Below are 12683 nucleotides of genomic sequence, written 5' to 3'. Positions count from 1 at the left end.
CTCCCGCCTCGCAAACACTATAATAAATTGTATTAACCCCTAATCTGCCCCCCCAACGTCGCCGCCACCTACCTACAATTATTAACCCCTAATCTGCCGCCCCCAACGTCGTCACTACTATAATAAAGTTATTAACCCCTAAACCTAAGTCTAACCCTAACCCTAACAACCCCCTAACTTAAATATAATTTAAATAAAACGAAATAAATGTACTATGATTAAATAAATTATTCCTATTTAAAACTAAATACTTACCTATAAAATAAACCATAAGATAGCTACAATATAACTAATAGTTACATTGTAGCTATTTTAGGATTAATATTTATTTTACAGGCAACTTTGTATTTATTTGAACTAGGTACAATAGCTATTAAATAGTTAATAACTATTTAATAGCTACCTAGTTAAAATAATTACAAAATTACCTGTAAAATAAATCCTAACCTAAGTTACAAATACACCTAACACTACACTATCAATAAATTAATCAAATAAATTAACTACAATTATCTAAACTAAAATACAATTAAATAAACTAAACTATAATACAAAAAACAAACACTAAATTACAAAAAATAAAAAAATATTACAAGAATTTTAATCTAATTACACCTAATCTAAGCCCCTAATAAAATAAAAAAGCCCCCCAAAATAATAAAATTCCCTACCCTAAACTAAATCACAAAGTAATCAGCTCTTTTACCAGCCCTTAAAAGGGCTTTTTGTGGGGCATTGCCCCAAAGTAATCAGCTCTTTTACCTGTAAAAAAAAATACAAGACCCCCCAACATTACAACCCACCCGATCCCCCCCTTAAAAAAATATAACACTACCCCCCTGAAGATCACCCTACCTTGAGTCGTCTTCAGCCAGCCGGTAACCGATGGGGCAGATTAGGACATCCGGACCGGCAGAAGTCTTCATCCTATCCGGGCAGAAGAGGACATCCGGACCGGCAGACATCTTCATCCAGGCGGCATCTTCTATCTTCATCCTTCCGGAGCGGAGCCATCTTCTATCCAGCCGACGCGGAGCCATCCTCTTCTTCCGACGGACTAACTACGAATGAAGGTTCATTTAAATGACGTCATCCAAGATGGCGTCCCTCGAATTCCGATTGGCTAATAGGATTCTATCAGCCAATCGGAATTAAGGTAGGAAAAATCTGATTGGTTGATTTAATCAGCCAATTGGATTGAAGTTCAATCCGATTGGCTGATTGGATGAGCCAATAGAATTGACCTCGCATTCTATTGGCTGATCCAATCAGCCAATCGGATTGAACTTCCATCCGATTGGCTGATTAAATCAACCAATCAGATTTTTCCTACCTTAATTCCGATTGGCTGATAGAATCCTATCAGCCAATCGGAATTCGAGGGACGCCATCTTGGATGACGTCATTTAAAGGAACCTTCATTCGTCGTTAGTCCGTCGGAAGAAGAGGATGGCTCCGCGTCGGCTGGATAGAAGATGGTTTCGCTCCGCTCCGGAAGGATGAAGATTGAAGATGCTGCTTGGATGAAGATGTCTGCCAGTCCGGATGTCCTCTTCTGCCCGGATAGGATGAAGACTTCTGCCTGTCCGGATGTCCTCTTCTGTCCCATCGGTTGCCGGCTGGCTGAAGACGGCTCAAGGTAGGGTGATCTTCAGGGGGGTAGTGTTAGGTTTTTTTTAAGGAGGGATCGGGTGGGTTTTAGGGTAGGGGTGTGTGGGTAGTGGGTTGTAATTTTGGGGGGGGGTTGTATTTTTTACAGGTAAAAGAGCTGATTACTTTGGGGCAATGCCCCGCAAAAAGCCCTTTTAAGGGCTGGTAAAAGAGCTGATTACTTTGTAATTTAGTTTAGGGTAGGGAAGTTTTTTTATTTTGGGGGGCTTTTTATTTTATTAGGGGGCTTAGATTAGGTGTAATTAGATGAAACTTCTTGTAATATTTGTTTATTTTTTGTAATTTAGTGTTTTTTTTTTTGTAATATAGTTTAGTTTATTTAATTGTATTTTAGTTTAGATCATTGTAGTTAATTTATTTAATTAATTTATTGATAGTGTAGTGTTAGGTGTATTTGTAATTTAGGTTAGGATTTATTTTACAGGGAATTTTGTAATTATTTTAACTAGGTAGCTATTAAATAGTTATTAACTATTTAATAGCTATTGTACGTAGTTAAAATAAATACAAAGTTGCCTGTAAAATAAATATTAATCCTAAAATAGCTACAATGTAACTATTAGTTATATTGCAGCTATATTAGGGTTTATTTTATAGGTAACTATTTAGTTTTAAATAGGATTAATTTATTTAATGATAGTAATTTTAGTTTGTTTTATTTAAATTATATTTAACTTAAGGGGGTGTTAGGGTTAGGGTTAGACTTAGGTTTAGGGGTTAATAACTTTATTATAGTAGCGGCGATGTTGGGGGCGGGAGATTAGGGGTTAATAATTGTAGGTAGGTGGCGGCGATGTTAGGGAGGGCAGATTAGGGATTAATACAATTTATTATAGTGTTTGCGAGGCAGGAGTGCGGCGGTTTAGGGGTTAATACATTTATTATAGTGACGGCGATTAGGGGTTAATAAATATAAATTACAATTAAAAGATTAGATGCGCTAGGAGAGGGTACTAAACACTTATCTAAAGACACAATTCCTGTTATGTGTCAAGGAACCATACATACAAATTTTTAAGCTAAGCTTAAAGATAGAGAAGTGCGCCCGTAAAGGCTAAAAGTATCACAACACCAATATAAAAATAACCATATATATTTAATAAAATACAATGTGAATACAAAATAAAAAGGGACGTCTCCCTATACTGTAAATGTAGACAAGTGAACTATAATAATAAATATAATATAGGTGTCGGCGATGTTAGAGACAGCAGATTAGGGGTTCATAGGGATAATGTAGGTTGCGGCGGTGTCCGGATCGGCAGATTAGGGGTTAATAGTATAATGCAGGTGTCAGCGATAGCGGGGACAGCAGATTAGGGCGGGGTTAATAAGTGTAAGGTTAGGGGTGTTTAGACTCGGGGTTCATGTTAGGGTGTTAGGTGTAGACTTAGAAACTTTTTCCCCATAGGAAACAATGGGGCTGCTTTAGGAGCTGAACGCTGCTTTTTTGCAGGTGTTGGGGTTTTTTTCAGCCAGCTCAGCCTCATTGTTTCCTATGGGGAAATCGTGCACAAGCACGTTTTTCCAGCTTACCGCTACCGTAAGCAACGCTGGCATTGAGGGTTGAAGTGGAGCTAAATTTGGCTCAACGCTCACTTTTCTGAGGCTAACGCAGCCATTCAGACAACTCATAATACCAGCGTTGTCTTAAGGGTGCGCTGGAAAAAAAAGGCTTGTTAGCACTGCAGGTCTTTACCGACAAAACTCTAAATCTAGCGGTTAGATTTTTGGAGCATGCTCATATCACTTCAATAAATGGTATAAATAAACCTTGTTACAAAAATAAATAAGTAAAAATATAGTTTAAACCACATTTTTTAAACTATTAATATTGTACACAACTAATATATGAAAAACAAAAAAACTCAATAATTGTATTCACCATTAATTAATATTGTTGGCTATATCTAAAGCAATAAATTCACATACATTAGGAAGGAAATCATCCTAATTTTTGCTTTGGTGGCAAATCATTTGTTTCCCTGAATGTTTGTGAAAAAACTGTCAATAGCCATATTAAAAGCATCTTTCTTATACATTTTCATGTGTTTAACTGAATTTTCTTGTTATAGTCTATATGTAATGAAGTAGTTTTACTAATGGCAACTCTTCTAATTGGTTGGAATGGCTTAAAAACGAAGCAGAGGTAATGGAAATAGGATTATAATGTAGATCTGTAAAGGGAGGCAGAAGACATGTCCCTGTGACCGAATTTACACAGGAACTATGAAGGATTTTCCATGAGGAGAAACCATTGTATCATAAACCATACCCCAAATACATCTCTCTGACAGCACTGCATCTTCATTCTTCAACCACTTCCAACAAAGGCAAAGTAAAAAACTAAGGTATGTGTGAGGTTGGAGGGGTTTTATTGGAATCTTGTGGTTTGGAAATCTTTGCCTCCTAGCGCTAGAGAAGTAATTTCCATGAGTAAAGAATTGTGGACTCTCACCACCTGTATGAAAAGAAAGTGGTATACGTAATATCTAAAGCATGAGAAAGTATCCCAGTGTTTTGGCATGGCAATGGGTTAAATTAAGGACATTCATTAGCTCAAGTCTCAGATTACGTTTTGGTGAGTAAAAAGATGAGGGAAAATACCCTTTGCTGTTCAAAGGGGTTAAACACATAGTTAAACTACTGATCCGGCACCGCAGCGTTACTCAATCAGGAGCGATAGGCTCACAGCTGAGCTGTATAACTAGCAAAGCTGATTAGGTTAACAGAAGTTTCCTCTCAGGATCAGCAGTGCTCTGTGGCTCCCAAGTAGTACGTATATGTTTAAAGTAAAAGTAAATCCTAGCATTTTACAAACGCTAGGATTTACTATTGAAACAAATAAAGGGGACTTTCATTCATGAAGTATAAGATACTTCATGTAGAAAGCTCCTTTATTTGATTCAGTAGATCGCCATTTTTACCTTGAACAGCAGCCCACGGCAAAAAAAAAAATTTGGCTAAGAGGTGACGTTTTCACCTCTTAGCCAATAGCTGTGCGGTAAATCCGGCTCCCATGAGCGCCAAGCCGGATTTACCAAATAAAGGAGCTTTCTACATGAAGTATCTTATACTTCATGAATGAAAGTCCCCTTTATTTGTTTCACTTTAACCCTTTGTTGGAGAGTGCTGATGATTGGGTGACCAGTACATTCTGTTTGGGACCAGGAATGCTCTGTGGATGAAACACTTTCATTTGGGTCATGGCGGGTGTTCAATGACTTACAGCATGTCATTTTTTCATTTGTATGTCTCCTTTAATTATTAATAATTTAACCACCCTGGTGTGTATAAAACTAACATACTATACCTCTTTCTTGTTCCGCTGCCTCACTAAGATCTGGAAGTTTTTGTCCAGTAAGTTGCTGGCTTCTCAGAAGCTTGTTTTCCTGCATAGGGACAAAATACATTCTTACCATATTTTATCATGGATTAAATGTCATTGTATTTACTATTTTTAGCTGCCATTTCGTAGTTTAACAAATATCTATTTTTTTAACAGCAGATTAATATTTATGATAGAGATGTATATTCGGCAGTTTCATTCACTGCCGAATGCGGAAGTAGGAGGCTATTTTCAGTATTTGTCTCTTTTTGGAACCGAATATCCTCTTGTGCAAGAGAAACACACTAAGATCTGGATTTGACCATATCGTACACAAGAAGATATTCGGTTCCGAAAAAAGCTGAATACCGAACATAGTCTCCTACTTCCACATTCATCAGTGAATGAAACTGCAGAATGCACATCTCTAAATTATAATATATATATATATATATATATATACAGTATCTCACAAAAGTAAGTACACCTCTCACATTTTTGTAAATATTTTATTATATCTTTTCATGTGACAACACTGAAGAGATGAAACTTTGCTACAATGTAAAGTAGTTAGTGTACAGTCTGTATAACAGTGTAAATTTGTTGTCCCCTCAAAATAACTCAACACACAGCCATTAATGTCTAAACCGTTGGCAACAAAAGTGAGTACACCCCTAAGTGGAAATGTCCAAATTGGGCCCAATTAGCCATTTTCGATCCCTAGAGTCATGTGACTCATTATTGTTACAAGGTTTCAGGTGGGAATGGGGAGCAGGTGTGTTAAATTTGGTGTTATCGCTTTCACACTCTCTCATACTGGTCACTGGAAGTTCAACATGGCACCTCATGGCAAAGAACTCTCTGAGGATCTAAAAAAAAGAATTGTTGCTCTACATAAAGATGGCCTAGGCTATAAGAAGATTTCCAAGACCCTGAAACTGAGCTGCATCACAGTGGGCAAGACCATACAGCGGTTTCAAAGGACAGGTTCCACTCAGAACAGGCCTTTCCATGGTCAACCAAAGAAGTTGAGTACACATGCTCAGCGTCCTATCCAGAGGTTGTATTTGGGAAATAGACTTATGAGTGCTGCCAGCATTGCTGCAGAGGTTGCCGCAAACTGCATCAAATTGGTCTGCATGGCTGTCGTCCCAGAAGGAAGCCTCTTCTAAAGATGATGCACAATAAAGCCTGCAAACAGTTTGCTGAAGACAAGTAGACTAAGGATATGGATTACTGGAACCATGTCCTGTGGTCCGATGAGACCAAGATAAACTTATTTGGTTCAGATGGTGTCAAGCGTGTGTGGTGGCAACCAGGTGAGGAGTACAAAGACAAGTGTGTCTTGCTTACAGTCAAGCATGGTGGTGGGAGTGTCATGGTTTGGGCCTGCATGAGTGCTGCCGGCACTGGGGAGCTACAGTTCATTGAGGGATCCATGAATGCCAACATGTACTGTGACATACTGAAGCAGAGCATGATCTTCTCCCTTCGGTGACTGGGCCACACCTCCAAGACTGAGGAAGGGGTGAATACATCGAAACGTCACGCTAGTTAAATATACTATTTGTTTTACAAAACCAGTGAGTGCTTATTTCTTGCTAATATGTGTATATATATATATATATATATATATATATATATATATATATATATATACATACAAAAGGTTCAGGTTATCTGCAAGATGTTACTTATACCATATAGATGTTAGTTAGTATTTAAAAAAGTATAAGTGTTGCGCTATACTCCTTACTCTCTGCCCCTCCCAAACAAATTTCTTCCTAAGGAACTAAGGAAATGTGAATAAGATAAATAATTAAAGAAAATAGGAAGGGCGCTAAAAAGCGGAGTAGATATATTCCAAAAAACCCACAGAATTTAATTGAAATGTTAAAAATCTTTAAAACATATAAAATGTATAGACATTAATTTGTCACATTCTTGTTATGTCAGGTATCTGAAAAAGTCTAAAGACCAATGGTCTACTAGTAATTTAGTCCTGGGACGTCTCCCAATAAACAATTTAAATATCCACCATAAATTGCAGATAAGTTACGTGATATTGTCTGTAGATCTCCTGGGCTGTACCTTATTAGGCGAAAGTTAGTGGCCCACAAGAAAGAGAACTCTGTAATAGTCAGGTACTCACCCATATTCCAAGCTATAGCCAGTGGCTAAGTTAGCGGTGTACCTTATGGTTTTAGAGGAATCTCTTGGTCAGCGTGTCAGCTCCGGTGTTTGCCTCTCCTTACCAGCAGCGGTATCTCATGACGTCATACACCAACGGCTGCAGGATAGGTCTGCTGTCAGTGACTGCTCTATATCGGCGAATCCTGCTGTTTAGTACAAAGTACGCAGGTACCGGTGCCAACACTTTTAATTGTGTAGTGAGAGCGTATCCTTTGCAAGAATTCTTCTTGTTCTTTGCAGTTTGACCAAACTAAGCAAACGGCTGTAAAAGTACTGCCACGCAGTCCTCAATCGTATTGACGCGTTTCACCCGCTTATGGGGCTTTTTCATCTTGAAAAATGTTTTTTCACACATGATTTGTGCATATCGGATAATAAGTAACGACATAGGAATTGCATATTTACCTTGATACAAAGTATGTTATAACAGTCATTGTTCTGATATTTTTTGGGATATATCTACTCCGCTTTTTAGCGCCCTTCCTATTTACTTTATCTATTTACCATATAGATGCCCATGTTAGTATGAACATATATCTGAAGTCTAATCCTTTGAAAAAGAGTCTATGGGGCCGCTAGCAGGGGGTGTCAATCAACCTGATCGTATCTGATTGGGTTAATTGCTGTCAGCCGCTCAGAGCAGGCGGACCAGTTAAGGAGCAGTGGTCTTAAGACCGCTGCTTTATAACTGTTTCCAGCGAGCCTTCAGGCTCGTGAGAAAACAGGGGCATCAAGGGTCATTCGGCCTTTGATAAATCGGCCCCTATAACTCACCCTCTTGCAACTTAGAGGGATATGAGACTCCTCATTTGAAAATGGATATTATCCTCTTTCAAATAAGACGCCATATAACCCATTATTTATTACTTCGTAATAGGAAAATGTCTTATTGGTATGTCATTGTAAGCTAATAAAGAGCAATTAGTGATGTATTACAGGTTTTTATATTATTATTTTTTAAATATATTTGTTTTTTATTTAAATTTATTTAAATTTTGCATAACAAAAACTGTATAAAGGCACAAATACAATAGTCCAAGAACTGATAATAGACATGCAGTTGATACTGAGAGTTACAAAGACCCTAAGCACTCAAAATGACAGTCCTTGTGGTATACATTCCTTTCATTTGTGCTAAAGTCTCTGGCAAACCTTCATAATGGGAAGATCTTAAAGTTCGCTGAATTTTAGTTGCCAATTCTCTTGAATACAGGATTGCGATTCAGAGATAAAACAGTCTTTAACATTGATAACAGCAGTTTGGCACTTAACTCCACAGTGCTAATGAAATAAATACATACACATAACTCCATGGAATGATCAATACAGAAAAAATAAAACAGTAACAAAATCACAAAAATGAATAAGTAAACCTTGTGTAACCAAGCAAAAATTGAGTTTACCACCAAACCTATAATCGACTGTGCAGGAAGTAATGTTCAAGAAGAACTAAAGTTTTTGTATGATATATTTAAACGGTTCTTAAGAATCTCTAACTTGATTGAGCCTGAATGTAAAGGACTCCCAAAGAAAAAGCATGTCATCAAAGAAGTCTAAGTTGACTATTTGGAGGTAGTGGAATCTTTCTAATATAAGATCGGAATTAACTAGTCTTCTCCACTCACTGAAAATGGGTATTTTAGTGGACTTCCAGTATCTAGGGATCCTTTGTTTTGCTGCGTTTATCATGATTTGAAATAGTTGTCTACGTATCTTACACGCAATCTGGGGATCTTTTTGGAGTAGGATCAGCTCTGGGTTTGGGCTTAGTTGTGTAGATAACACTAGGTTGATATCCTTAAAGATCTCAAACCAAAAATCTTTGATAGGTGCACAATCCCACCAGATATGTTTCATATTTCCCACCTGGTCACATCCTCTCCAACATGTTCCCGAACTTTTTTTAAATATATGCTTAAATTTTTGCTGGAGTCAAATACCAGCTCATGCACATTTTAATGTTTGTTTCTTTTGCTCCTGAGGAGTGAGCAGACTGCGCTAGTCTTCTAAATCTGGTAAGTCATTCCTTTCTGTGGTGTGTTTGAGGACATTTTCTTGTCCCAACCTACCGTATAAGATGGCAGTTTGGCAAATCTATTTTCCAGCACTAATTTATATAGTGTTGAAACCGATTTAAGGGACTTCGAGCCGTTCAAGCAGGCCTGCTAAAACTGTGTGAGGGGACGGATAAGATCGGCTTTTTATCTGTGTGAAAGAATGAAATGTCTGGCCTGGTGATAATTAAACCATGAAGTGAAAAAGGGGAGAGACATTGAATCAATTTGCTGTTTTGTCTTTTGTTTATTTTTGTCTAATAATGTATGGATCTGGATCAAGGATGCAAATGAGGAGTCTATTTTAATAATAAATTCATGAGTGGGGAGTATTTAGTAGAGATTTTTCGATATGACTTAAGAACAAACAGCCAGTCCTTCCACGTTTCATTAGTAATATATGATTGGGATACTGTTGGGTTTTTCAGATCTAGAGGATTCCTGCACTTATTGCCTAGGTTTCTATTTTCACCCACCCTTTAGACTTATCTCCCTCGTATCCACACCAATCCAGGACTCTTTGAAGAGATGTAGCCATGTTATATGAACTAAGGTGAGGAACACCCAGACCCCCTTGGGCTGTTGGTTTATATATCATGCTTTTATTGATACGCGGTGGTCTGCGTCGCCAAATGTAATCATTTTTTGTAAAATGTCTATCTCTCTGGAAATATGTTGAACGGGTACAGTTTGAAGAATATATAGTGTTTTGGGTAACAACACCATTTTCGCTGCCTGAATCTTGCCTAACCAGGAGATATTTTTTAATAAACAAGAGGAAGTCTAAGATTGGAATTCATTGATTAACTTCTCATAATTATGTTTACACGTGGATTGCCTATCTGGGGTTAGATAAGTACCTAAGTATTTAAGATATTTGGATTGCACTTTGAGAGGACAATGTACCCTAATGTCTTCTAATATCAGCTGTGGTACCTTAACTGGCAAGAATTCTGATTTTGATATATTAACTGAAAAATTAGATACCCTTCCGAAAGAGGTAAGTTCTGCCATGACATGTGTAATAGACTTAAGAGGATCAGTAAGCGTCAGTAATAAATAATCCGCGTAAATAGCTAGTTTATGATGTCTAGGCCCTATCTAAATACCCTGAATGTGGTGATTTGCTCTAATCTTGATTGCAAGAGGTTCTAGGGATAAAGTAAATAGTAAAGGGGAGAGGGGGCATCCCTGCCTAGACCCATTTGTTATTTCGAAAGCCTCAGACAAAGTCCCATTGACCCTAATCTGTGCAGTTAGATTAGTATACAAGGCCATTATTTTTTGTATGAACTGAATGGGGAAGTTGTACCATCTAAGAGTCGTCTGTAGGAAAGTCCAGTCAAGTCTGTCAAATGCCTTCTTGGCGTCAGTGGATAGAAATAAAGCCGGGGTTTCTGTCATAGAAACATAGTCTATAAGGTTAAGAACTTTCACAGTGTTGTCCTTCGCCTCCCTAGCAGGTACAAAACCAGCCTGGTCCTGGTGGATTAACTGTGGGAGAAATTTATTTATTCGAGAAGCTAAAATTTTGGCATATAATTTCAAATCAGTATTAAGCAAAAAAATTGGTCTAAAATTGGCTGGCTTATCTGGGACCTTGCCTGGTTTTTCTAGTACTGTAACGAATGCCTGTAGCATGGTGTCTGGAAAAGTAGAGCCTTCCGCAATATAGTTAAACAAAGAGGTTAAATATGGAGCAAGGTATTTTGGAAAAGTTTTATAATAAAGGCCAGAGAATCCATCTGGACCTGGCGCCTTATTTGGTTTTAGGGTGTTTATGGCTTCTAACACTTCCTTAATGTTGAAGGGTTGATCTAGGATCTCTTTTTGTTCAGCACTTAAATGGGAACTTGTACTTGGTTTAAATACTGTTGGCATTGATAAAGGTGGGTCTGGGTGTTCCTATTTGGGAATAGATTATAAAGTTTATGATAAAAAGCCTTAAATTCTTCAGCTATTTTGTGAGTATATTCTACATGCCTACCTGATTCACTCTTGACCGAGTGTATATAAGTGCGTTGCTGTCTTTTTTTTAAAGCTCTCGCTAACCACTTGCCAGATTTATTTCCCTCTTGGTAGAACATTTGCTGAAAGGACAGTAATTGTCTTTGAGTGTTCATCTGGAGCATTCGATTTAATTCGTCTCTCTTAGAGGCAAGCTTTTCTAGAATTGGTGCACTATCTGGAGATTGTTTGTGTAAACAATCCAGATCAGTTATTTCTTTGGCTATTGAGGTAAGTTCCTCCCTTCTTCTCTTTGTTATATATGCCTTAGTTTTAATAAGTTCACCTCTAATTGTGCTTTTGTGGGCCTCCCATAAGGTTGTGACATGGACATCGGGGGTGTCATTTAAAGAAAAATAAGATTTAATGAGTTTAGCAAAAGTTTTTACCAGTTTTTTCCCTTTTAGTAATGACTCGTCTATTCTCCACTGAAAAGTTTTAAGAGGGGCTGAGGGCCAGGCTATCCTACAGGAGACTAGTGAGTGATCTGACCAGGTGGTATGCGAGATGTCAGCTGCTTTCATATAGGAGAGGACCAGATGAACAGGTTTTTAAATTATATGATCAAAAGGATTCTAAATTACGCTAAAGATTGTTTCCTGATACGCAGATATGTCCTTGCATTGTCTGAGAAAATATTTTCCAGTCAACAAAAGGGATGAGCACAACCCTTTAACAAATATATCTAAAGTTTTTTCTACCAAAATACCCATAGATTTTGAAGGGACATGACTCAAATGTTTACTTCACGATTCAGATAAAGCATGGGATTTTAAACAACCTTCCTTTTTACTTCTATTATGAAATTTGCTTCATTTTCTTGGTATCCACTGTTGAAAAGCATACCTACGTAGGTTCAGGAGCAGCAAAGCACTACTGGGAGCTAGCTGCTAATATGCCTCTTCTCATTGGGTCACCCAATGTGTTCAGCTAACTCCCAGTAGTGATGTCCCGAACTGTTCGCCCGCGAACGGTTCACAGCGAACATAGCTTGTTCGCGTTCGCGTTTGTGGGCGAACACATGGCGATGTTCGATCCGCCCCTATGTGTCATCATTGTGGAAACTTTGACCCTTTATGTCACAGCCGCCTGACACATTAGAGCCAATCAACATCAGACACTCCCTCACAGACCCTCCCAGCTACTCGGAATCCGCCATTTTAGACTCATAACGACCTTGCTTTCTTAATGAGAGGACGTGTTGTGTTTTTGCTCCTGACATTAATAGGAAAAACATAGCTAGGCTAGTGTATTTACAGTCCAGAAGGACTCCACTCATCTCTGCTGCAAGCACAGCACCCCAAAAAGCCCTTTTTAGGGCTATATTTCCTGCCGTTTTTTTTTTTTTTTTTTCGTTTTTTTTTTATTAGCATTTGCCTGGCTTTCAGCTGTGTGTTTAAGGCTCACAGCATATGCTGTGACTACTGCCA

The 12683-nt window shown here is 38.0% G+C and overlaps 1 protein-coding gene across 1 annotated transcript in view; it reads right to left on the bottom strand.

Annotated features, from left to right (window-relative positions):
* The window catches only part of IRAG1 (inositol 1,4,5-triphosphate receptor associated 1), a 306114-nt gene that overhangs the window by 142242 nt on the left and 151189 nt on the right, over positions 1-12683 (bottom strand). Inside the window, exon 8 of the mRNA XM_053720588.1 lies at positions 4985-5063. Within this exon, the coding sequence (XP_053576563.1) occupies positions 4985-5063 (79 nt within the window). The remainder of the gene's footprint in view (positions 1-4984; positions 5064-12683) is intronic.

This window comes from Bombina bombina, chromosome 7 (assembly GCF_027579735.1).
Source record: "Bombina bombina isolate aBomBom1 chromosome 7, aBomBom1.pri, whole genome shotgun sequence".
Lineage (NCBI taxonomy): Eukaryota > Metazoa > Chordata > Amphibia > Anura > Bombinatoridae > Bombina > Bombina bombina.
This window is presented reverse-complemented; position numbering and strand designations above follow the sequence as displayed.